General features: G+C 41.5%; 1 protein-coding gene across 2 annotated transcripts; it reads right to left on the minus strand.

Moving 5' to 3' along the window:
• Positions 1-429: 429 nt before the first annotated feature.
• Positions 430-27,667, minus strand: LOC119946684 (serine/threonine-protein kinase PRP4 homolog). Of its 2 annotated transcripts, XR_005456452.1 has the most exons (16): positions 27,587-27,667; positions 21,759-22,937; positions 18,194-18,370; positions 17,781-17,936; positions 16,712-16,793; positions 16,164-16,374; positions 15,118-15,191; positions 14,635-14,725; positions 13,790-13,937; positions 13,382-13,519; positions 12,485-12,638; positions 7,033-7,147; positions 5,209-5,360; positions 2,913-2,999; positions 1,245-1,987; positions 430-719 (listed from the first exon to the last, which is right to left on the minus strand). XR_005456452.1 is itself a non-coding variant. In XM_038768100.1 (15 exons), exons 1-15 carry the CDS (start codon positions 27,628-27,630, stop codon positions 1,784-1,786), a joined length of 3,012 nt encoding a protein of 1,003 aa, XP_038624028.1. In that variant the 5' UTR covers positions 27,631-27,667; the 3' UTR covers positions 430-1,783. The 2 variants fall into 2 exon arrangements, 1 of the variants encoding a protein (XP_038624028.1); XM_038768100.1 differs by having other exon boundaries at positions 430-1,987.
• Positions 27,668-27,822: the final 155 nt, after the last annotated feature.

Here is a 27,822-nt window from a genome sequence, read left to right on the forward strand (position 1 = left end):
TCTTCATGCTGCAAAAATCAAACCAATTCAAATGATCATTTATCTACACATGCTATCAGCAATAACCTTGTGAGGAAGGTGAAGGTGGTGTCTCAGCACTCAGACCCCCAGGAGAAGGCGGTGAGTGGTCTGTGCCCAGCTTTCCTTTTTTTCTTTCAGCATCATCGAAAGGAAAAGTGAGAGAACAGCATAAACATTAGTTAAACTCTGAATTCACTCCTACATAACCTACAGGGATACCTGCACTACAGTGAAAGCAGACAACAGCTGTAGGGCTTTTGGATGAAGTGGTTTTTTGGTGGGAGTCATCTAAATTAACTTAGCTTGACATCCATCTGACAGGATTTACATCCTTAATAATCCCTTTTGCGAAAGGATTTTTCAGGAAAAAAAAAAGGTTGCTTTCAACCTTTTATGGATTACCTGACTTCCCAGCACTGAAGACAAAAACTTTTAAAGATGGCTACAAATGCCTTGTTCACAGAAGACTTTATTATCTAATGAAAACATACAGAAATCTGCATGGTTCATTTTACATGCAGCAGAGCAATCTTCACTTTACAATAAGTGAGTGTCAACTGTTTCATGCCATAGACAACATTTTAAAGTCACACTTCTTGTTAAAGAAAAAGCTTCATTTACAAAAGAAATAAAAGGCAAAAGAAGCAATTACCACTTTTAAAAAGCAGCTGCTTTGTTCAAGAGTGGAAGGTTTATGCCTGTATTGAAAGACAACATGATCACAAATAATGAAAACAATGAACAAATGAAAACTCTTTTCCATAAAGCAGTATACCTTTAAGATTACATACACTGAGTTAAAAACTTAATGTTGTCTAGCTAATTTTTAGGTAGGACTTTCAGAAGGAGGTCCTGACATTCGTAATTAGTAACTGAAAATTCTGTGGGTATTTACGTATTAGTTGGGAATTGTACATAACAAAACTTATCTAAAGTCTATATAGCCAGTTGATTAAAAAATTTTAAAGCAAGAAGAAACAGTACATTGAAGGCGCTTTATATCCATCAAGTGTACACTCTTCCCAATCTTAAATGTGATGAAGAGAACCGAGTTTGTAAATATGCCACAGCTGCAATGCCGAAAAAGAAAAAAGAAAATAAACAGGGGAGTCAGCTGTCCGAAATGAAGTGAATTTTGCCATCAAACTACTGTCCCTCATAGTGCCTGCTGTTCCAGGAAAATAACATCTTAACTCATCAGTGATGCGGATGGTGTAGCTTACCTTCAGTGTACTGAAAGTTGTACACAACCTGCTTTAAAAGAGGAGACCATCCCTGTGGGCAGCACAAGAAGGAACAGGCCCCCTTCGGCACTGACTACACCAAGGGCATACTGCTGTGGCCTGCGTGCACATACACACCTAGGAAAATGTGAATATAAACAGTATTTATGCTGGCCATTTTCTCAGAGACCAAACTGAAGCCATGTCTGTTCAAAACAAATCAACTACCCAGTATTACTGTGCTTTGCATCATGGAGCCGTGGCTTTCAAGAGAACTGCAACCATACACAGTAGTATTGTACTTTGTGCAGTCTTGGCAATTAAAATAGTTCTACAGGGAAAATTCTCACATAAAGACACAAACAGAGTGACTAACATTTCTAAAAGAAATACCAGCCCTTGTGTTAATTCAACTAGATAATGCTTCCTCAATTTGCGGGGAAAATTATAGGTTTATAATTATTAATAAATGTCTGGAACATCATCGCTTCAGTCTTTGTACTTTAATTACTCAAACCCTTGGAACTTCTTTGTCTCATTTAAATCTTCTCCTGGATGAAGGTGTGCTGCAGAGCCTGGTTGATGCTGATCCGTTTAGCTGGGTCCAACATTAGGATCTGGTCCAACAAGTCCTTGAGCTGGTGTACTTTTTTACGCTGGTCTTCAGGGAGCCGCTGGCACCCAATCAAGTCAGTCAACAGGTCTTTGGTTGGATTAATGGTGCTCATGACCGTCACTTTCTCCTAAAAGACAGGTTCAGAGTGCCACTGTCATTTATGGCCCAATCTACTGCTAGAATACAAACACAAAAACCAATGCCTTATCTTTTGCTAGCTAAAGCACAAAATTTGCCTGAAATCTATTTTGGATGTCTACTTGCTTCAAACTCAATGTCGGCTTCCAGGTACAAGTGCTTTCTAGACATATGGAAAATCTGATCCAAGGGTTTTAGAATAAGATAAAAAATCTTGCTCAACCTCACTTAGTAGACCTTCTGTTCTGTTTCACCCATATCTATCAACTGAAATATGAGAAAAGAACCTAAAGGACTTTTACAAGCCAGAGTGGCCTACAAATGTATAGACAAAGATATTCACTTCTCAGAAATAATTTTCCAAGATTTATAATCTTATTGTAAGAAGTAGTGTGGCCTAGTGGAGAGAGCACAGGACTGGAATTCAGAAGGACCTGAATTCTATTTCCAGCTCTGTCACTTGTCTACTTGGTGACCTAGGGCAAGTCACTTAAATTCTCTGTGCCTCAGTTATCTCACCTGTAAAATGGGAATTACGACTTTGAGCCCCATGTGGAACACAGATTGTGCCCAATCTGATGAGCTTATATTGATAGTGCAGTGCCTAGTAAACACTTCGGAAATACCACTCACCTCACCAAAAATGCTGTTTGTTACTACTTCCAACTTAATTTCACACATCACATAATCCTCTAGAAAGGATTCGTGTATTATTTTCTCCCATAAATAACATAATCCGTTTGCACAAATACTAGACTCAAATCATAAAGGAGCTAAAACAATGAGTTAAGGAAGTAATGGTTTTATTACTCTCCAATCCTGGCTCCTATAATTTTCATTGCTTATAAACAAATCACAAAATACACACTGAAAACCCAAAGTACTTGGCTAGCCTATGCATTTATAATACTTACCCTTTCTGTCACTTTATCTACTTCTATATACATGAAGTTAAGATTTTGATCAAAATGCTGATCTTTGAATACCCCTTTTCGAATCATCTGAAAGAGAAAGAAAATCATCTTTTACTCTTATTTTAAAATAAGGTGGGTTTAGCTTGGGGACTTTGAAATGCCAACCATTGGTATGCATATACCAATTCTTGAGGTGTGTAGCCTACCACTATCAAGTAGGATGGCCATTCTAAGAATAAATGGTGACAGACTACATTCATTAGGGCAGATGGGGCTATCAGGGAGCACAGGCTTAGCTTAGGAGAGCACAGCATGACATGGCACCTGCTCCCTCCCATCCACACCCCGAGTAGAGGTCTCTAGCCCAGGATCGCAGCATAGTGGATAAAGCACGGGCCTGTGAATCAGAACCTCATGGCTCTGCCACCTGTCTTGTTGGACCTTGGGCAAGCCACTTCCCTTTTCTTTGCCTCAGTTACCTCATCTCTAAAATTTGGATTGCGACTGTGAAACCCACATGGGACAGTGACTGTGTCCACCTTTATTTGCTTGTATCCATCCCAGTCCTCCAGTCCTCCACCACCACCACCACCATCCATCTTCTCCATCATCATCATCTTCATCATCTCCTTCTGGCACTGGGACTCTGCAGTGCCTAAATCTTGGATCTGTTCCACTTCAAGTTGATCCTCACCTCACCCACAACTCACTTATGTATGATATATCCATACACACTCATTTGCTCTATCAGTAATTCATTTTAATATCCATCTCTCTCTCTAGACTGGGAGCTCTTTGTGGCAGGGACTGCCTACCAACTCTACTGTCTTGTTTCTCCCAAGTGGCTAGGGCAAATGTTCAACACACAGGAAGAGCTCAATTAATAACATTGATTCTTTAGTTGCTAGGCTCCCCAGATTTCTCACCTTTGCTGAAAGCTCTTCGAGAAACAAAGGTGCAGTGGCAAAAGAAACTAAGAATAGAAACCAGGGCCACCTCACGGCTGGTTCCCGCCACAGCAGCTAGGGCAACCAAAACAGAAGCTGATGAAGCTCCACTGCTGCTTTTTTCAATGCAAGTAAATCTGCTATGGGGATGTCTGCTCTGCTCCTCTCTCCCAGAAGGTGAAATAAAAATCCTTCAAAAAAGCAATTACAAGAGCTGCACCTAGAGCAGCTTAATGAACACAATGGTTTTTGAAGCCTGTCATTCGCTGATGTCACTGAATTAATGGATTTTTATTTTAGACAGGTGAACATGGGCTTTCACCTCTCTATTAAAAAATCAATAAGGTAACTAATCCAGAAAATTTTAGACAGTAAGGTAATTTTTATGAAAAAAAAGTCATTTTACACTTTAAGAGCTCTAGTCCAAGATTAAGGGAGCTTTAGGAAATCTTAAAGTCACAACAAAACTGTACAAATGAAACAATTTTCAATCTTTCAAATATATAATAAACTGGTCTGGCTACCACACTTTTGGAAATTAGCCTATCCACACCCATTTATTTTTTAAACCTGCTGACACTGAGATCCAAGCAGTGTCTAGCTCTCCTTGCTGTGTGAAGCTGGTAGTACCAGTAGGAACAGCAAGCCCCAGGATAAAGAAGCCAATAGGTACTGGTCAATTTGAACCCATTTAAATGCCCACATGCCCCACATCTTCTAGCAGGATGGGAGGCTGCCTAGACCTGGGTCAGCTTGGTATCAACCCCTCGAAACTTACAAGAGGGGCTGAACCCATGCACAGCTATGCACCCCAACTCTTGATCGCATCTGCCTCCACTGTGGCTACCCTACTGTCTATCCTTCTTTCCACTCCCTTTCCCCAGACTCACTGCCAGTTTCAGAAATGTGCTTGACAGAAGAGCCCTACTGTTCTCTTGATGCCACTCAATCCCTGAGGAAGCGCAAGGGAAGAGAAGGATGGAATATAGCAACGGGAGAATCAGGTTATGCACATGCATGTATGCACCCCCACCCCACCAAATCTAAGCACCCACTGTGTCATGATTGGTTCTGCCTGCTTGGTTTGGTTTTTTTCCAGAAGGGATGAAGGTGAAAATTTAAATGGCTATGGGAAGAGAAGGAGGCGAATCAATTCAAGGGTTTGTGGACTAGTTAGGTCCCCAGTTGAAACTGCTACTTAAAGATTAGGGGTTCAGTAGTGACAGAAGGAACCTGCAGCCAAACTCCTTGCATTGGGTGGGTCTAATTTATTCTGACCACTGCTGGCGAGGTCCTGATCTATATGCTCTCTACACATCATGAAGAAGTCGAGAATGCAGATTTTTTACCTTATTTGGCATTTTTCCCTTCAGGTCCATGGCAAGTTTCAACATATGATTATTTGTTTTTCCAGGAAATAGTATTTTTCCAATATAAAGTTCATAAAGGGTGCAGCCTACAGACCACATATCTATACCATAGTCATAGGTTTTTCCTATAACTGAAATCAGAAAGAGAATGTAATCAGTTTCTAACATCAAAGAAGATTAAAATCAAACAAGCATGGTAAAACTCACTTATTTAAGATAATAACAAAATAAGAACAAGTAACAAAATTGTTTAGTACTGTTGATTTCTTTTCCCATTTTCCATATTTTGCCATGGTGCTAATAACCAAAAACTGATGAGGGAAACATAAATACAGGTTTGTAATGAGATATTAAATCACTGAAATAGTTACTTAAGTACTACAGACACAGGTTTTTCCACACCTGTTGCATCACCCTACTTGGGGCTAGATGGTGGACAGAAGAAAGAGGAGGGAGGAGAAGCAAAGAAGAGAGTACAGTAGGGGAAGGAGTAGAGAGAATAGTCGGGAGCATGGTGTGGAGTCTGTTGACCTTTGGAGCCCACAGGGAATATGCTGCTGCCCTGATTTCAATGCCAGCCCTCTTCCCTGGGGCTACTAGGCAGGACTGGGATAACAAAAGCTAGGCACCAGACAAGGATGAGATAGGCACTGGCTATGATATAATCTCTTGCCCCCTGTAGGCAGGATGTGGAAGCTAACGTCTCTGCTACAACTAATGCCCATTGTTAAGACACAGCTCTATATGGGACATGGATTATGACTTATCTGATCACCTTGTATCTAACCCAGCATTCAGCACAGTGGTTTGGCACAGAGTGAACACTTATATCTATAACATTTAACTATATAATTACTTTTGGTGATAACTAGTTAAAGTCACCTGCCTTGCCTATAAAACTATAAAGGCAAAGCCATCAGCTTCCTTCCCCACTGACTAGAGATTCTTGTCAGTTATTAATTATTAAATTATTCAACATTCATTTTAAAAAAGGACAAATTATGTATTATCAAAGAATGCTGCCCCTATACCATCTGAAGACTGTAACTTCTCTTCCTTCCCATATCCTCCCCTCCACCTAATTTTCCCATTGCAGCAAACCAAGTTTTCCCCATTTCTGAAACCCGTAATCATGGCATTATCCTGGGCTTCTCCCTCTCTTTCAACACCCATATTCAGTCTGTCACCAAACCCTGTCAATCTTTTTCCCGTAACAGTCACACTCCACCATCCTTTCCACTCCTCAGAAGCGTCCAAAGTTTGCTTATTTCCCTCCACATCTGGCAGGAATGCCCTATCTGGAGGCTTTAAGGCCTTCAATCAAGTTTCGCTTGACTAGTTATCAATTTTCCTCTCTTCAATTCCCAGCTCAAGCACTGATCTCCTCTTGACTCAATCTACTCACTGCGCTTCATTCTTTCTCCTAACTATGAATTCTTGCTCAAGCGTACCCACCTCAACTCCTGCCCCTTTCACATCGGCATTCCATGGACCTCCCCCATCTTTCTGAAATCTCTTCTTCTAGGAAGTGTTCCCAGTTTACTTCAATTTCAATTACCTCTCCACTCATGTCACTTCAGCACTTCTTCCTCACCACGTAGCACTCCCCTGTACAGTCCTACCTTCTTACATCAGTAACTTCTGTATGTAATTTATCTGTAAGATGCCTCCCTCTTAGATTGTAAATTCCTGGACAACGGGATCATGTCTACTAAATTCTACTACACTCTACCAACTGCTTAATTCAGAGCTGTGCACTAAGAAGGGGACTGATGCTTTTGAAATAAAATTTAGGATACTCACTTATTTCAGGAGCACGATAAAATCTACTGACGAGATATGGAGTAATGTCATTATCTGCAACATGTGAGGCTGACCCAAAATCACAAAGCTTTAAAATTGTTTTTGATTCATTCACCTACAAAATATTAAAGAGAATGAATTGAGCACATGGAAAATTTACAGTACTGTGAAGTTACACAGACTAGCAAAACCAACTGGGCTACAAAAGCATCAGTTTTCAGGCAACTTTTGAACCTGCTTCTACAATTCTGACAATTCCTTCTGAGCTACTGCCTACACTACTCCTCATGTTTTAAATGAAGAAAACCTTCATTGAGATGAAATACGTTTTAGGAAAAACATTCCATACTAGTTGCTTCCTTTCTAATAAGAAGAAAACTCTGTAACAATCATAACCTTTAAAAAGTTAAATAGTTTAGCTGACACCCTCTGTCTCAAATTCCTCTCTTCCAATTCTCTCCTGGACCCTCTCCAATCTGGCTTCTGTCACCTTAACTCCACTGAAACCATCCTCTCAAAGGTCACCAATGTTCTCCTTCTTGCCAAATCCAAAGGCTTCTATTCCATTCTAATCCTCCTCGACCTCTCGGCTGCTTCTGACACTGTTGACCACCTCCTTCTCCTGGAAATGTTATCCAACCTTGGTTTCACTGACTCTGTCCTCTCCTGGTTCTAATCTATCTGGCTGTTCATTCTCAGTCTCCTTCATGAGCTCCTCCTCTTCCTCCCACCCCCAACTGTGGGGGCAGGAGGGAGGTGGGAATCCTTCAAGTTTCAGTTCTCAGTCTTCTTTTATTCTCTTTCTCCACTCATTCTCTTGGAGAACTCATTCGCTCCCATGCCTTCAACTACCATCTTTATGCAGGTGATAGGCAAATCTACATCTTCTCCCCTGATCTCTCACCCTCTCTGCAGGCACACATCTCCTCCTGCCTTCAAGACTACTTGGATATACTCCCGTCATCTCAAACTTAACATGTCCAAAACAGAGCTCCTTATCTTCCCAGCCAAACCCTGTCCTCTCCTGGACTTTCAGGTCACTGTAGATGGCACCACCAATCTTCCTGTCTCATGAGCTCATAACCTTGGCATTATCCTTGACTCCTCTCTCTCTCATTCAGCCCACATATTCAGTGGTCTGCCGGTATCACCTCCACAACATTGCCAAGATCTGCCCTTTCCTCTCCATCCAAACCGCTACCTTGCGGTTCAATCGCTCATCCTATTCCGACTGGATTACTGCATCAGATCCTCTCTGATCTCCCAACCTCCTGTCTCTCCCCACTTCAGTCTATACTTCACTCTGCTGCCGAAATGTTCTGGGCATGTTACTCCCCTCCTCAAAAATCTCCAGTAGCTGCTGTCAACCTACAAATCAAGCAAAAACTCCTCACTCTCGCTTCAAGGCTCTCCATCCCCTCCCCGCTCCTACCTCACCTCCCTTCTCATTTTCTACAGCCCAGCCCGCACCGTCCGTTCCTCCGCTGCTAACCTCCTCCTGTACCTCATTCTCTCCTGTCCCACCATCAACCCCCAGCCCACGTCCACCCACTGGCCTGGAATGCCCTCCCTCCCCACATCCGCCAAGCTAGCTCTCTTTCTCCCTTCAAAACCGAGAGTTCACTTCCTCCAAGAGACTTTCCCCAACTGAGTCTTTTTTCCCATCCTCCTCCCAATCCCCGTCCTACCTCCTTGCCCTCTCCACAGCACCTGCTTGTACAGATTTATTACTCTATTTATTTTACTTGTACATATTTACTATTCTATTTATTTTGTTAATGATGTGCACATGCACATAGCTTTATTTCTATTTGTTCTGATGATTTTGACACCTGTCTACATGTTTTATTTTGTTGTCTGTCTCCCCTTTCTAGACTGTGAGCCCGTTGTTGGGTAGGTACCGTCTCTATGTTGCCAATTTGTTCTTCCCAAGCGCTTAGTACAGCGCTCTGCACACAGTAGGCACTCAATAAATACAATTGAATGAATGGTCAATACCTTCACCAAATCCCACTGGTCCCACTATCACAACATTGCTAAAATCCACCTTTTCCTAGCCATCCAAACTGCTACCACGTTAACAGAATCATTCATCCTATCCCACTTAGAATACTGCATCAGCCTCCTTGCAGACCCCCCAACCTCCTGCCTCTCCCCACTGTAGTCCATACTTCACTCCTCTGCCTGGATCATCTTTCTACAGAAATGTTCAGGACATTTGTTCTATTTGTTCTTACGATTTCGACACCTGTCTACATGTTTTGTCTTGTAGTCTGTCTCCCCCTTCTAGACTGTGAGCCTGTTCTTGATTAGGGACCATCTCTATATGTTGCCAACTTGTACTTCCCAAGCGCTTTGTACACAGTGCTCTGCATACAGTAAGTGCTCAATAAATGACTGACTGACTGAATGAATGAATGTTACTCCCCTCTCCCCTCCTCGAAAATAACCAGTGGTTGCCTATCCATGTCCATATCAAACAAAACTCCTCACCATTAGCTTTAAAGCACCCCCTCACCTTGCTCCCTCCTACCTCACCTCTTCTCTCCTTTTACAACCCAGCCTACACACTTCATTCACTCATTCAATCATATTTACTGAGCGCTTACTGTGTGCAGAGCACTTGGGAAGTACAAGTTGGCAACATATAGAGATGGCCCCTACCCAACAGCGGGCTCACACTGTGCCTCAATCTCGCCTGTCTTTCCACCTGGAATGCCCTCCCTCCTTAAATCTGCCAGACAATTACTCTCCCCAACTTCAAAGTCTTATTGAAGGCACATCTCCTCCAAGACACCTTCCCAGACTAAGCCTCAATGTTCATTTCCTACTCCCTTCTGTGTCACCCTGACTTGCTCCATTTGCTCTTCCCCCTTCTCCCTGACCCATATGGCTGTAATTTTATTTATTTATATTAATGTCTGTTTATTTGTATTGATTTCAGTCTCCCCCCCCCAGACTGTGAGCTCATTATTGGCAGGGATTGTCACTGTTTATTGTTGTATTGTGCTTTCCCTACTCCCTTCTGTATCACCCTGACTTACTCCATTTGCTCTTCCCCCTTATCCCTGACCCATATAGCTGTAATTTTATTTATTTATATTAATGCCTGTTTATTAGTATTGATTTCAGTCTCCCCCTCTAGACTCTGAGCTCATTATTGGCAGGGATTGTCACTGTTTATTGTTGCATTGTGCTCTCCCAAGTGCCTAGTATACAGTAAGGGTTTAACTGAATGAATGAATGAATGGAGGGATGGATGAATGAATGAATGAATTTGAATATGCATTACTATATCAAATGATTCCATATATTTTCTGATGAGGGCAGAAGGCTCGTTTCCATGAAAAGTTGCTAATAATTTAGCAAATTCAGGGAATGTTAGACCTCCCAAATGTATGCCAGATATTAAGGAAAAAATATCCAAATTATACATGACAAAAGATCACATAAATGTTAAGCATTCGTATTCTTTTAAGTATTTTTTCAACCCACACAGCAATGATGATATCTAGAAGTGACTTCCATTAGAGTCATTCCACAGGGAGACCATTGTGAAAGACATAACAAGAGATTTAAAATTCCTCAGCCCCTTCCCCTCATCAAAAGAGATTCACTCACTCATTCTGAGTTGGGATTTGAGGCTACTCTCCACATCCCACCACAGAGTAACAGCTACATCATTATCCCAGCTAACACTGGGATATCAATCGTTCCTTGTCACATCATAACTGGCCAAAAACTAGTCAAGATTACTCCTGGAAAAAAAATTTTTTATTCTCAGGCCCTCCATGTCTCACTCTCGAACAAACAGAAAGTAGAGACAAATATTCAATAAAACCTCACTCTGCACAAGATTACAGAGAAAATTCAGTGAAGATAGATGTAAACTACCAATCTCCAGGAGATCAATCAATCGTATTTATTGAGTGCTTACTGTGTGCAGAGCACTGTACTAAGCGCTTGGGAAGTAAAAGTTGGCAACACATAGAAACAGTCTCTACCCAACAGTGGGCTCACAGTCTAGAAGAGGGAGACAGAAAACCAAACATATTAACAAAATAAAATAAACAGAATAGATATGTACAAGATCAGAGAGACTGCCTGGATAAAAGAGTAGTAATAGTTATAGTAGTAGTAGTAATAGTAACAGTAGTAGTAGTACTGAGTGCACAGTACTGTACTAGGTGCTGGGAAAGAATACACAAGTGGAAATTAGATACGGTTGCCGGCCTTCAAGGGGACCACAATGTAAAAATATAAGCTAAGGATTGGCAACTTGTGACGATGCATATTGAAATGAAACAATAAATACTAAAACATATAAGACAAAAACAAATACACAGAATAGAAACATAAAGCAACGGGGTACTGTGGCTACACTATTATTACTATTACAGGACACAGTCAGTGCATTCTAGAGTTGGAAGGGAGCTGGGGCGGACCTCTGATCTAGGGCAGGTGGCTATCCTTTTTAAAAATATCTCCAAGGATGGAGACTCCACTGGTTCCTTCAGTAACCTGGCCAGTTTGTCACTGGCGATTAAGGCAGAAAGGTGATCCTGTCCTTGCTTTGGGAAGGAGAGGAGGGGGGCAATTGCACCTCCTTAAGTGGTGACTGTGCTTCATTGTCCTGTGTTGGGGGGGGTGGGTGGGCAGGTTGCAAGTTTAGGAGGGCAGGGAAAGAGGTGAAAGGCAGGGAAAGGTGATGCGTGTGTCTGTGTGTGTGTGTGTAAAGTGATTTTTTTTACCCTGGTGGTTCCAAGAGAATTAGCTTTCACTTTACAAAAAAAAAATAAGAAAGAAAAAGAAGAGCCACACATCCCCTGCAAGTTTGCCACTTGTTGGCCGATGACAGGGCAAAGATTATCACCGCCTGGGTGACTGGTTGGCCTTGGATCCATCCCTACCCTCTAAGGACCTGCATTCCAAAACCAATGGCCTCTTTTGATCTGGGCCGATTCGGGCCTGTTTGTACCTTCTGACGAAATCTTAGTGGGGAGAATCCTGTTTGGGAATGACCAGGGGAACCTTGGGCAGTCTCCACTGAGAGCGGCATTATCTATTCCCTAGGGGCAGGTCTCTAATAATGATAATGATACGAGAAGCAGCATGGCTCAGTGGAAAGAGCACGGGCTTTGGTGTCAGAGGTCATGGGTTCTAATCCCGGTTCCGCCACTTGTCAGACGTGAGACTTTGGGCAAGTCACTTAACTTCTCGGGACCTCAGTTACCTCATCCGTAAAATGGGGATGAAGACTGTGAGCCCCCGTGGGACAACCTGATCACCTTCTAACCTCCCCAGAGCTTAGAACAGTGCTTTGCACATAGTAAGCGCTTAATAAATGCCATCATCATCATCATCATCATCAACTTCAGGTGCCTCAAGGTTCCAGGTCTCAGAGTTGCTTCTGTGGCCACAGTGCAACACATCACATTTTGTTTTCACTTACCAAGATGTTGTCTGGTTTGATATCGGCATGAAGGATGTTGCATCTTTTAAGGAGTTTCAATGCCAGGAATAACTGCTGACTGTAGGACCGTACGGCTTTTATATGGAGCCCAACATCCTTACCATACTTCTTCAGTACCTCTCGTAAATTCATGCTTTTAGAAAATAGGAAATGGAATTAGCACATGAAAGGTGTGTTGTAAAATATAGGATGGAATACATTCTAAATTTAACTAACATTCCAACACACTGGCAAGAGCATTATCAAAATTAAGAAATTATTACTATTGAATTAGAGATTTTCATCATACTGCCCTTAAAAATGTTCCAATTATTGAAAAAAAAAACAAATCGTAAAAAAATTTTACGATTCTCAGTCTGATGCCCTGAGGTTTAAATCCAGTCCTGCACAAGCTGAAAATTCATTCAATCAATCATATTTATTGAGTGCTTACTGTGTGCAAAGCACATTTAGGAGAGTACAACAATAAACAGACATTCCCTGCCCACAGTGAGTTTACAGACTAGGGGAGTTTACAGACTAGGGGAGTTTACAGTTTAGAACTCACACTAAAACCAAAAAGTGGGAATTACATAAATATTCCCTATTCAAGACTAAGACTCAAAGTTCGAGACCTAAGCCTATTCTAGCCCCAGCTCCCCTCCCTGTATCCTCAACTCTATGTTAGGAGAACAAGTGTGTGTCCACAGCCAAACCCCACAGTTTTGTTTTTTAAAGACCACAAATTAGTTCTTCTAATGAGAAGTGTGGTACAGTGAAATTGAAGCATAAAATTACTTAGAAAAAATATAAAAAATTGGAAATTTTAGTACTATATCTATCTAGAAGGCACTCAATAAAACAATATCATTTTCCACTTCTCATCTGTCACCTTACCTGAGAGGCTCAAATACAAGACAGAGATGCTGCTTGTGGTAAAAGTGACGGAATAATCGCAGGCAATGAAACTTATCATCAGGGTCGGCGTCATTAAGCTTTTTCAAAAACTCCAGTTCTTTCAAACCAGTTTTCTGCCTAAAAAAAAAAGACAAGTTAGCCCAATCAAATAATGAGATTTTATATATTATTTCTTAATGGAAAAAAAGCAAGCTTGCTTAAGTTTGCTGCTGAATTAATAAACACCAGGCTCCAGATAGAGCAGACCCTTTTCAGACAGTCCCCTGTAGAGAAACTGATTACGTGAATCTGAAATGCCTCTATTTTGAAGCATGTGCAGTAAAATTAACTCTATTTAAGCATACTTGTACATGATGGTTCATAAATTTGTTTTGTGGCATTGCTTACATTAGCTCATTATTTCTGATGATTTTTACTGCAACTTCTTGGTTTGCTCTTGCCATATCTCTGGCTCGCACTACATTACTGAAGACACCCTGCCCGGTGTAACCATAGACATTGTAACGTTTATCAAGGACTTCACCTATGTTCACACCTGAAGGAGAAATAAAGAGATTAAAGTGCGCTTGATGTTAACAGAACCATAATATTAATGAAAAACACTTTCAAAATTGCCTGTCAGTAAGAAATGAGGAAACACAGTGCAGTCACTTAAAAATTGTGTCAAACCTCTGCTAAGTGCCCCACTGTGGGAATTATGGAGAAATCAAAACATTGCTGCCTTTATCATTATCTCTTTTATAAATGAAGTTAGAAGTTGCATGCCCAATTCAACCCATTACATGAAATGTTTCTGCGGCTCTATCACTGCTGATGACTTTAACATTGAGTAGGGAAGAAATGTGCTCACTGAAGCGCTTCCAAATGGAGTCTTGCATGACATATACTGCACGATTGACATCCAAGTTTCTTGCACGCTGTTTTTCTTGGTTTCAGATCAAGGCGAGCATGTGGACGCACCCCTTCCTTCCTTCTGGAGGAAGATCATGGCTGAAAATAACTTTGCATAGGTTTTAATTTTACATCAAGAGTTTAACCCGCTTTGACTCTGGGACACCTCTAGGCATCTCAATCAGGTATTACAGTGTGGGATCATGCAGCTACTTGGATGTGCCACACTTTTTAAGTGATGGCACTGTGGTATAACGCTACTGTAGATCTTTCCAACAGGTGCTTTTACATCTCCTCAAACTTCAGATGGAACTGCACATTAGTAAGAAAGACATACTTACGATAATAGCCTTCCGCATCAGTCCAATTATCCCTAAGATTAGGATTCTCTTTGAAATCCTTTCCAATGCCAGCAGCCCGAAGTCGAGCACTCTGAAAGAAAACCAGTGAACCAGTGAACTATCATATAAAACATGACTGCCCAAACCCCTCATGAACCTGGCCCACTCCCACCTTCATCCCACTTCCTGGCCGTGTAGCTCCTCAGATTTCACACCCTCATTTCCAGCCCCTGCTTTGGGTGCAGTGAATGTTTCTTTCATCTTGGCTTTACCAACTCTACCAACTGCTTACTACAGTACTCTGGACACATTAAGCGCTCAATAAATGCCACTAATTGATAAATGCTCTACTTTGCAGGTTCCTATACAGTGCTTTGAGGGTCTATATTTTAAGGGATAGAGGGGGAGAGTTTTCTGCTAGAATTGTGCCAATCAACACTCAAAAATGCCACTTTATGGTATAAAAGAATCCAAGTCACTTACATCAAAGTATGCAGCAAACATGTCATCAGATTCTGTGAACATGTCAGGAGCCAATAGCTTTTTCTGAGCTGAACCTTTAAAAAATACACAATACACTCAATTTCTCCGTTGACAGCAGGGTTGTGGTTCCTGATGAAACCCGCTGTAGTGAAAGCTAGTATGCCTGTCTTGACTAATGCTGCGAGCAGATACACTACTTTTTCCAACATCATATCACATTCTATCTATCAGAAATGCATTATTAATAAAAGTGGTATTTGCTAAGTGTTTAATTTACTGTGTACCAAGCACCATGCTAAGTATCGCTGTAGGTACAAGATTATCAAATCAGACATTATTCCAGTTCATACAGGGCTGGCTCAGAGTCTGATGTGAGGGAGAACAGGTATTCAATCTCCTTTTTACAGATGAAGAAACTGAGACACAAAGAAGTTAAATTTCTTGTCCAAGGTCACAGGGCAGACAAGTGGTCAGGCTAGGATTGGAACTGTATTTTCTGACTTCCAGTCCTAGGCTCTTGTCAGAACTCTTACTGGTAGGAGGGAGTAGTGAAAACACAATTTCTTATTTACTCATTTTCTGAGGGGTGAACTTAACAAACTGTAAATATCCTATGGTGAAAATGAAATAAACATTCTTTTCTGTTCAAGACAGAAAATTCAAGCCATTGGTGAAAGTGATAGGGAGTATTACACAAAATTATCCCCCACAAAGCCCTAAAAATTGGTAATCCCATTATATTTTAAACACTTTCTGCGGATTTCCCAAGAACTTTCTCCAAATTGCATCACTTTCTTCCCCATTATGATTCCCCAATCATTCTATTGAATGGGATACAAGAGCAGTAAATTTAGACTTCACACTGACATTTAGAAACAATTCACCTTCCAGATACAGAAGATGGGGGAAATGTTATTTCTTGAGTACTAATTGCTAATAATTACAACATTATTACAGCCACCCAAAGCATGACACATCCTTTCTATTTTTTAAAAAAACGATATCGGAATCTAAAGACCAACACAGTGAAAAAAATTCCATTTTACCATTGTTCTGTTCGACAGTCATGAGATTGTGCTTGGCTTTTACAGAGGCCTCAAAGGTGTCAACATTCTCCCGTTCATATTCCTTAACATCAGCAGCTACACGTTCCAAAATATCTTCTGGGGAGGGTGAACGTGTTCGGGTGCTGCTCTGTGGGCTGCTTGGCTCAGATGGCATAGATAGATTGCTATCCTCAGCAAGGAATTTATATTTCTGCAAAGATAAACCAGTACATTTTTCTCAGTATAATAGAAACTTTCTTGCCAATTCCTCTGTACATGCTCTCTTCAAATCAAACATGGCAGTCAGTAATGTGGTGCTTGAACGGCAGTGGGAAATTGCTAGGTCTACAGTAAATCACTGGATGGGACATCAGCTGTGGCTTGAAAACCATCATTGTGGCTGGCAGTGTGGGGTGGGAAAGATGGAGGAAAATGACAATTCTTTCTGTTATCATCACTGGCTATCCTCCATTGTCACATATATGCTGTTTTTACTCAAAAACCTTTAAAAATTGTCTTTTCATACTTGTACTTAAAATTGTACTTACCTGTACAATTGCTTGCCTCTGTATTCTTCTTTGCTCTATTACAGCCTCCTCATCTTCTTCCTCCACATCAAAGTCTTCAAGGCTGCAAGATTTTACAATTTTTTGGTTGTGATTTCAATCAGTTGAACAGAGTTGGCAGACATGTTCCCCGACTACAATGAGGTTACAGCCTAGAGCAATTTCATAATCACCCTTAAAACAAGCACATATTGAGTAAAAGCTGGCCTAGGTTTTCCTTATATTTATCCCTGATTTCCAATTTTCCTCAAAGAAGAAAATGTTTATTCTCTACTTCAATGTTACACCATTAACTGTAATTTTATTTGGCTACCTATAAAACTCCAGGGGTAGTCAGGAAGCTTAACCCCAAGTTTGACCATCTGTAAACTATTCTAGGAAAGACAGACGAAGAAGCAAACAACAAGAGTGTGAATTAAAGGGTTCTAATATTTTTTTCTAAATGAGTCACAGCATTCTTCTATAATCTCTAAATGCCTTATGGGAAGGGATCCTATCTATCAACTCTATTATATTGTACTTATCCTCTAGGCACTTAGTGCAATATTCTGCACATAGCAGTGTTCAATAAATATCATTAATTAATTCATTCAGTTGTATTTATTGAGCGCTGTGTGCAGAGCACTATACTAAGGGCTTGTGAAGTACAAGTTGGCAACTTATAGAGAAGGCCCCTATCCAACAACAGTCTGCTTCAACTGGGGTCAGGAGACTGAGGCTCCAGTCCCAGTTCTGCCAATACCCTGCTGGATGACCTTAGGGATCTCTCTGGTATTCATATGTATTAGAATTTCAAGGAACCAAATAAACTACATTTGTACACAAATACCAATCACTCAATCATATTTATTAAATGCTTACTCTGTGGAAAGCACTAAAGTACTAAAACACTTAGGAAAGTAAAATATAACAGAGTTGGTAGACATGTTCCCTGGCCACAGTGAGCTTAGTCTAGAGGGCTTCATTAATTGGAATAATTTAATTGAAATAAATCGTAATCAAATCAGAGCTTCCTTGGAGTTTTAACTGACTTCTACAAATTTAGTCTTACTTCTCGTCAGATGAAGATTCTTGCTCCACTTTCATTCCCTCTGAAAGGCTTCCTTTAAATTTGTCTTCTTTTACTTTGCTTCTACTTCTTCGTTTTTGCCTGCCCCGTGACCGAGACCTCCTCCTCATATGAGATCTACTCCTACGACTTCTGTCCCTTTGAAGGGAAAAGCATGTCCAGTTAAGAAAAGGAAACGAACAAATGACATTAAACTGGACCTCTGGCAATTGCAGTTAGTATTTTTTCCCTCCTCTTTGAATCTCAAATTCAATGCAACACAGGATACCTGTGAAAGTACATGGAATAGTAATGGAATCTTTCAAGTGGGGAAAAAGGTTTTTTACTAATGAATTAGATGAATCAATTGAGAAACATCATTTAGGAAGGGATGATTTAAAGGAGCACAGTCATACCTTCGCCACGGAGATCTGCTTCTCCTTCTTGGAGACCTGCTACGTCTGAGCGGGGATCGAGATCGCCTTCGGATGGGCGATCTACTAGATCTTCTTCTAGTTGGAGTCCATCTACTTATTGGGCTGACATCTTTCGATCTTTCCCGTCTACTGAGGATATCCTCTCTCAGTCGTGTTCTTAAAAGTGACCCAGTGAAAAGTCAGCACCCACATAAAACTAGTTAAATTCAACTCCCCCAGAAAGCCTACAGTAAATTGCTCCAGAAAACTGCCTTCTCAAAAGGAAACTTAAGCATGTGTAAAACATAAACAGAATTAAGTTAACATGATACACTCACATGCTTCAGTTAATACATCCATATAAGACATTACACTCATGTCTGAGAATTCAGACCTGATAAGTACTAAGTTTTGCCAGAGCATGTGATTTCACTACTTGTTGGGATAAAATAGCAGAATTAGAGGGTGTCCCTCCTACAGACCTTATATCTGGACACAGCACAATATGATGCTTATGTGTGCAGAGCACTGTATTAAGTGCTTGGCTGCTTATGTGTGCAGGGCACTGTATTAAGTACTTGGCAGAGTACAATACAATGAAACTGTGGAATACTGGGAGAGCAGCATGGTCTAGTGGAAAGAACATAGAACTTCGAGTCAGAGGACCTGAGTTCTAATGCCGATTCCACTGCTAATTCTGGTCCATCTGCTATATGACCTTGAGCAAGTCACTTAACTTTTCTGTGCCTCAATTCCCTCTACTGAAAAATAGCGATTCAATATCTGTTCTCTCTGAGTGTCATATGCACCCTGATTACCTTGTACCTAAGCCAGTGCTTAATACAGTCCTTGGCACAAAGTAAGTGCTAACAAATTTCATAATTATTATTATAACTACAATTCAAGTTTTCCTTAAGCTGGGGACCTACAAAAACTCGATCACAGTATAATGCAATACAGTTCAATAAAATCCTAGTACTTCAAAATTCCACCTTCCAGGACAAGAGGTGGGGAGAGGGAGCCCTGACTTGCTGAGGTTTGTTGGATTTGTTTATTTTAAAATGAACTATTTTAGGATTTTATTTTGAATCAGGCAAAGAGGGGAAAGATGGAGAAAAAGAGGGACTTCAAGGTTTGTAGGCAACAGAGCAAGAGACTCTGAGAAGCAGCACAGTCTAGTGGAAAGAGCACGGGCTTGGGATTCAGAATACCTGGGTTCTAAGAGTATATCTGCCAACAGCTTGCTGTGTGACCTTGAGCAAGTCACTTAATTTCTCTGTGCTTCAGTTCTCCCTCCTACTTAGACTGGAGCCCCATGCACTGATTGAATGATTGATTGACTGGGATGACGAATTCCTGTTGAAGACCTTAAACACTAAAGCCCAGGTTTGGGGGAAGAAAGGATTGGGAAATAAGAAAAACAGAAGAGGAAAAGGGAAATGAAAAGGGAGAACAGACGATAGAAGGTGGATGGGAGAAGAGCCAAAAAGGGGAAAGGGAAGAGATTACAAAGCAATAAAAAAAACAGATGAGAGGGACCTAGGGAGGAACTGATGACCACAGCAAAAAGACAAATTAGAAAGGAAAGTGGATAAGTGAGCAACAAGGAGAAATGAGAAGGGGAAATGAAAGGTACTAAGACACAGGGCAACAGAGAAAGGAAAATATAGAAAAATCAGAGTTGAGGGAAAAGGGAAGTAAAGGGAAATTAGAGTGATGCAAGGCACAAGATACAGAGAGCGGGAGAAAAAGGAAAGATGAGAAAAGTAAATGGATTAAAATAGAGAGCTCTATTTTGATTTCAAATATATTTCTGCCAATTTTATTTAAAAAACAATTTAGAAATTCATTCATTCATGAATATATTTCAAGTATAACTAAGAGGTGAGAAAGACTTGACAGGAGTAGGTTTAGAACCTGACTCAACAACTTGGACCTAGTGGAAAGAGCATGAGACTGGGAGTCATAGAACTTGGGTGCTAATCTTGGCCCTGGCACTGGCTCTCTGCATGACTTTGGACAAGTTGCTTTAGTTCTTTGTGTGCCTATTTCCCCATCTGTACAATGGGAATTCAATGCTTGCTCTCCCCCCAACTTAGACTGTGAGCCTCAAGTGAGCCAGAGACTGTGTCTGACCTGATATACTCATCGTTCATTCAACTGTATTTATTGAGCACTTACTGTGTGCAGAGCCAGTGCTAGGCGCTTGGAAAGTACAGTTCAGCAACAGATAGACACAGTCATTTATTCATTCAATCATATATATTGAGCGTTTACAGTGTGCAAAGCACTGTACTAAGCACTTGGAAAATACAATTCAGCAACAAACAGAGACAATCTCTACCCAACAATGGGCTCACAGTCTTGAGGGGGGAGATGGAGAACATAACAAAACCAGTAGACAGATGTCAATACAACGCTTAATACAGTGCTTAGCATAGTGCTTAATAAATACCATTAACATCATTAGTGTGAATCCCTTAGTCATAAATAAAAAATTCAACAGGAAACGAGTTCTTGAATGCAGACCTGCCAGGTGTCAGATCAAGTCTCTGGATATCTGATAGCCAAACTTTGATTGTTATTATATGAGCTAAGAATCTTTTTAAATGCAATTAGTCATTAGTGAGTAAATAATTAAAAAAGTTGTGACAAGGGCAACTAAGCTTAAATACATATTGTATGGAAAATTCAATAAGTATAAAGCCAAAGGAAAAAAAATCCAGGGTACGGCCAAGAAAGACACTCATCCATGTATTTGCAATAAGAGGAGCGAGAAGGAATGAAAAAGGTGACAGATTGATACCTGCCATTCTAAAACAGGAGGATTCCATTTTGACAATTGGCACCGAATTGCCAATGGTGCCCAATGTCATGGGTACAAGTGGTTTCCTCTTGCACTGCACTGTCTTGGATCCCCACAGGCTCACAGTTTGACAGATCTTCCCCAATTCCCCATCAACTTTCTGCAAGCTTTCTGGCAGGATCAGCAGGAATGGTTTGTAATTTGGGGAGATAGTAAAGAAGCATCGTGGCCTAGTGGAAAGAGCACAGGTCTGGGAGTCAGAGGACCCAGGATCTAATCCCAGCTCTACAACCTGCCTGCTACGTGACTTTGGGCAAGCCCCATAATTTCTCTGGGCCTCAGTTTCTTCTTCTTTCTCCCTCTCACTTAGACTGTGAGTTCCATGTAGGGACTTTGTCTGACCTGATTACCTTGCATATTCCTCTACACCTATTACAGGTTCTTTTTTTTAAACTGGAAATTCTTAAGCACTTACTATGTGCCAGGACCTGTACTAAGGGCTGGGTATAGGCAAGTTAGTTGAACACAGGCCCTTGTCATGCAAGGGGCTCACAGTCTAAGTAAGATGGAGAATAGAACTGAGGCACAGATAAATTAAGTGACTTGCTCAAGGTCACACAGCAGACAATTGATGGAACTGGGATTGGGGTCCAGGTCTTTCTGCCTTCCAGGCCCATGTTCTAACCAGTAGGCCATGCTTCTTCTCACAGAGTAAATGCTTAATGGATACCACAATTACTACATATATTTTAATATTACCTTGAGGAAGAAAGGTTCTTCTTTTCTGGTTCTCGATGTTTTCTTTCTAATGAGCGACTCTTGGCTCTTATTCCAGGAGATTGGGTGCAAGAAGGTGATTTGTTCTGTTTCAACCTGCAATCTTTTAGGAAAGGGGACTGGCTTTGTCTTAATTTGTCAGGGTGTTTTGGCGATGAACTTCTTCCTTTAGGACTGTGACCTGGCCTTCTACTAGGGGACCAGTTTTCCTTCCCTGAAGAGGCATCCTTTGAGGGAGATTTCATCAGCTTCTTTTCCTTCTCCGCCTCAGACCTCTTGAATTTTCGGTCTTTGGATTTGCTTCTTAGTTCTGTTGGAGATTTAGATTTTTTGCCACAATCCCGAGTTTTGTTTTCGTTTACTACTGGAGACTTTTTGCAGTCTTTTGACTTTGTTTTGTCTATTTTAAGTTTTTCTTCCATAGGAGATTTGGCTTTTGCAATTTTCTCTTGTGATCGCCTTTTAAGTATAGGAGATTTGGATTTCCTTGTCTGATCTTGATACTTGATTCTTTTGGATGGACTTCTTGATTTTTTCCTTTCCTTAGACTTATTTTGCATAGCTTTTTCTTTGATTCCTTCACCACTGCCCTTACTTTTCTTTTTATTAGATCTGTGTCTAGTCCGTTCTTTTGACCTACTTTTACTTCGTTTTTCTGAGCTGGTTTTATTGGCCACAAGTTCAAGTTTCCCCTTAGCATTTGATGACCTAGTGGTGGGTCTATTTCCATTTCTTCCTTTTTCATGAATTTCTCCCTCCTCTTCTGAACCTGACTCATAACCTTGTAAAATTAGCCCCATCCCAGATTGGACTTTGCCTTCCATTAATTCATTATCAAGCTCAGCTTTGATCAATGCTCTTTGTTTCTCTAAATCTTCTAGCAAAGCTGAGTCATCAACTTTAGTTCTTTTTACTGCTGGCAATATACCTTCTTTGTTAGAGGCATCAATAGCCTCTTTCCATTTATGTTTCTTATGTTTATGCTTGTGTTTGTGTTTTCTGTCCTTTTCTTCTGAAGAATGTTTATGTTTCTTATGTTTACTTCTGTGTTTGTGTTTCTTTTTTTTGTGATGGCTATGTTTATTTTGAGATTGCTCCTCCTCCAATATTTCTCCATTTTCTTCATTGATACTTTTTCCTGAAGTGACTGCATCTTCTGTCCTGCAAATGAATCAAATACACATTTTGTACAACTAAACCGGGTATAAAAGACAGCTCAAAGCACAACACGAAAAGTGATAATACAAACTGTTTTCAGGCCAAAGAAATTTACTATTAGAGGTTAGTCCATCAATCCACTGGCACTTACTGGGTGCCTAAAGTGAAAGCATTTACAGGTCCTTTTTGTAACATTAGTAAAAGGCCTGGTCCCTACCCTCAAAGGAGTTTACAGTCAATGCACAACACACCCAACAAGTGGCAGCAATTAACCCCTTACTCCTTTATGACCACAGCCTTGGAAAAGGTGAGGGAAGGGAAAAAAAACCTTTCAAATCAGTTTATTCTAGAGTATGCAATTTGAAGCAAGTCCCTAGGAGTACTTCAAAGTAGCATGAGGGCTACAACTAAGATGGCAGCAGCTGTTTTTGTTGGTCTCTTTCAAGGGGAAAGAAGGAGGGAAAACCAAAGCAGGTAGTGAAAGTAATAGGAATAATTTCTCTCTTCACCTGTCCCATATAGTTGGTTATGTAAAATGAATTTTATTTTCAGTAAGTCCATGTATCTAAAATAGCCCTAGGTACAGAAAATTTAAAGGTGAATAATACAGCTAAAAATTACACTGCAGATACACTCTGACATTAGAGATCTCAGCAGCTACTTCTCATTTTGCTTCCTACATTTGGCAAAAAAATGCGTTGGGTCACTCGCAAAATAACCCTATAAAGGAAAATCTGATTAAGGTAATAGTCAAGATGGTAAAACATACTTGATTTCAATAAAGCCAATTCTTAAATAATAATAATACTAATAATAATAATTGTATTTGTTAAGTGCTTACTATGTGCCAAGCACTGTTCTAAGTGATAGGGGAGATAAAAGGTCATCAGGTTGTCCCATGCAGGTTGCACAGTCCTCATCCCCATTTTCCAGATGAGAGAATTGAGGCACAGAAGTTAAGTAACTTGCCCAAAGTCACAAAGCTGACAAGTGGCAGAGCCGGGATTAGAACCCATGACCTCTGACTCCCAAGCCCAGGCTCTTTCCATTGAGTCATGCTGCTTCTCTGTACAAACTTTCTTGCTTCTCTGCTTCTCTGTAAAATCACACATATTTAATAATAAAATGCAATCAAATATTTGGAAACTATTACATTTTCTTTAACAAAGATCCTAATTCTCCATAATTTCTATTTTTCATTTTTTACAGCTAGAGCAATTTGTAAATCAATCATATTTATTGAGCACTAACTGTGAGCAGAACACTATACTAAGTGCTGTGAGAGTACAATACAACAGAGTTGGTAGAGCCAATGTTGTAAGTACTGACTTCAATCCCTTATTTGAATAAAGTATTGTATTTTTCACAAGAAAGAGCATTTTAAATATTCCCTCACTTCACTTAATTTAGAGAAGCAGCACAGCCTAGTGGAAAGGGCCAAAAAATCACATCCATAGGTAATCTACTATTTGGCTTCCCCTTGAACTATGCTCGTACACAACAGCCTTACAAGAAAATCCAAGTAACATGACATTCACCTCTCCTGACACTTTCTCCAGAAGTTGTGGAATGGAAAAATGAGCAAATAAATGACCAAAAAAGATCACCAATAAGAGTAAGGATAAGATGTCTATGAAAATCACATAGCAGACAAGTTGCGAACAAAATTTACAGAACAGAAAGGACAATCTTAGAAACCAATACATGTCTGTAAGTTTGCAGTCTCACATTTCTTAGAACCTGAACCTTGTGAGGAACCAAGACAGTGTCTGATCTGATTCTCTTATAACTAAAATGTTTGGCAAATGAGTATTTAAAATATACCATAAACTACAAAAAATTTAAAGAAAAATTAAGCACCATCAAAGGGTGCTTTCAAAGACTTGAATAATAAATTGCTTTAAAAAAAAGTTTCCCTTCCAAACTGTTTTGTATTACAGTAATAGCTGGAAAATTTTGGCCACAAAGAGTATTCCATAACAAGTAGACACAATGTCATTAATGTTGCTAATCCGGATACAAATTTTTAGCTATAACTCATGCAAAGCATTTTACAACATAATGCAGCACAGCCTGGTGGAAGGAGCATAAGCCTAGAAGTCAGAGGATGTGGGTTCTAATCCCAGTACCACATGTCTGCTGTGTAGCCTTGGGCAAGTTACTTCATTTCTCTGGGCCTCAATTAACTCATCTGAAAAATGAGGATTGAGATGTGAGCCTCATGGAGGACAAGGACTGTGTCCAACCCAATTTGCTGGCATCCATTTGCTGGCATCCAGGACTTAGTACAGTGCTTGGCACATAGTAAGCACTTAACAAACACCACAATTATTAAGAAGCAGCATCCACTCTAGCACTTAGTATAGTGCTTGGCACTAAGTAAGCACTTAGATACCTCAGTTGTTTTTTCCTTGAGACTCAAGTTCCCTGTAGGCAGGGAATGTGCCTGTTCATTGTTGTATTATACTCTCCCAAGCGCTTAGTACACTTCTCTGCCCACAGTAAGCACTCAATAAATTTGATTGAATGCTGTATGCACTTGATGTATAAATGATCAAAGACCCAGCTTTAAAAGGAGAGAGAGGGAGGCTTAAGATACCGAAGGTGATTCTGAAAACACTAGACAAGACTAGAAGTTAATCCTCACTTTCTTCGGGGTTTAGAATGGAAAAAAAGGGTCAGTCAATGTTAATAGAATGGAAAAGGTAATGCAGATCAAGTACAAGTTCCTTAACATTTTTAGACATACGGTCTCAATTTTGTGCGCAAAAGGAGAACATCCTCTTCTTCTGAGGTTTTAGTTGTAATCCTTTCATTAAACACACTGAGTTATTCAAAAGAAAGGCATGCTCAACATCCAAGGTTTCATATTAATTTAAATGATAGATAACTTCCCAACTGCATGCAACAACATGCTTCGGTCACTTGCAGCAATTTTAGGGAATGGGTCATTTCTTGAAGTGCAATCCTCTCTGTCCCTCTGGCCAAGAATGTATGCGATATTTTACTCCCACAAGTGCCTAGTACAGTGCTCAATAAATTCAATTCGACTTGACTGGCCCTCTTTCTTGATGCATAGAAAATAAGAAAAACAGATTGGGATGAAACTTTTCCCCAGCAAATAAAGTTGTTAAAACTGCCCAAACACTGTAAATTCACAAATTTCTCATGTCCACTTGGTTTTTCATCTTCTGATTCCATTTTGTTACTTCTGACCCGATGAGCACGGACGATGCTTTGCTTTACAAAATATGTACTTGTCCCTCAGATTTGAAGACACAACTGACAGTGAAGTGTGCGCATGTGTGTGTGTGAGTCTGAAAAAGGGCAATAATGGATACACAGTTCCAACAGTATTGGGCATCCAAAAGTTTCTCCTTTGTTCTTTGTTCACAATGACTGGTGCAGTTTTATCTTTTGCCTCATTGCCTCTCTTTCCAGAAGAATCATTGGCACCGACAGCCACGCCCTTCTGGGTGGCAATATGCCCACATTTTCTTGCCCGGGGAGGGCTAATGGAAGTCAGGAAATCTGGGTTCTAGTCCTACCTCTGTCAACCGGTTTGCTGTGTGACCTCGGGCAAATCGTTGAACCTCATGGATCCCGACTTTCCTCGCGGTAAAGTGCCAGAAAATTCCCGCTCTCCCAACTCTGACCATGCGCCTCACGTCCAATTTGCCGATCTTGTCCCTACCCCATTGTTTAGCACAGAGTAAGGGCCTAAACTCCATAATGCCTTAGCTACGGGTATTACACAGAGGTGTTCCGGGTGAAGGACACTTCTCGATTGTCCTCAAACGGTGAAACCCTATATTTGGAAGATCAAACGCTCGGGGGGGGGGGGGGGGGTCTTGAAAGAATCCCGCCTAAGCGTCCGAGTTCATTTGGAAGGGATGTAAAGGCCGCCCCCGATCCCCTCCGAGGGGCCAAACTGGGTGTTTTTCCACAGTACTGACGAAAGCTTCACTTGGAAACCACTGGATTCGGGGAATGGGGGGGTGCTACGATTAAATTTCTGCCCGACTGGTCCTCGGTGAAAGTGCCAAAACTTCCACCTGCTTCCAAAGCGGCGTTGTGCGCTCCTAGTCGCTCTCGAGGTTTTCCTCGTTTCGGACGAAGGGACGTTAAGCTCCATTTTGAACAGACGCGTTGGGTTTTCCATGTCCCCCTTTTAACGGGTTCGGACACCTGTTGCTTTTCGACCACTTTGGCCCGTCCCACCCACGCCCGCGGCCGCTTGGACTCTTTTTTTCTTTCTTTCCCTCCCTCCCTCCCTCCCTTTATCTCTGTCTCTGTCCCCGGCGGTTTTCGGGACGCAGTTGCCTGGATGTGGCCGGCGGGTCCGAGTCTACCCCCACCCCGTGGGGACGGACGGACGGGCGGGCGGGCGCGCGCCTCCTCCAAGCGTCGCGGACCTTGAGGAGGCCGCCCGCGCCCGCGCGCCGGCCTCGGCAGCCTCCAGTGCCCGAGCACCTCGCTCTCCGGGCGAAGGGAGAGCTGCCGAGCCGCCGCCGCCGCCGGCGGGCCCAGCTCCCCGCCCCGGACCGGACCGGACCGGACCGGACCGGACCGAACCGGCCCCCGGGCCGGACCGGTTAACTCCGCTCCCCCATCCGGGGTCTCCCGCCTACCACGCGGGCGGGATCACTTACTCGGGAGGTTCCCGCGGCGGCGCCAGGGGTTCTGCGGCGGCCATTTTGAACTTCCCGACTCCTCGTTGTCGGAGGCGGCGGCGGCGACGGCGGCGACAGCCGGGATGGGGTCGCCTGTGCGCATGCACCATAGCAGAGGCGGGGATATCACTGCTCTTCCGGAAGCGGGCCGGGGGGCGAAGCGCCAACACGACACTTCCGCTGGTTCGGCCGGGCTGGTGCTGCCGCCGGCGCCG

Source organism: Tachyglossus aculeatus, chromosome Y2 (genome assembly GCF_015852505.1).
Source record: "Tachyglossus aculeatus isolate mTacAcu1 chromosome Y2, mTacAcu1.pri, whole genome shotgun sequence".
NCBI lineage: Eukaryota > Metazoa > Chordata > Mammalia > Monotremata > Tachyglossidae > Tachyglossus > Tachyglossus aculeatus.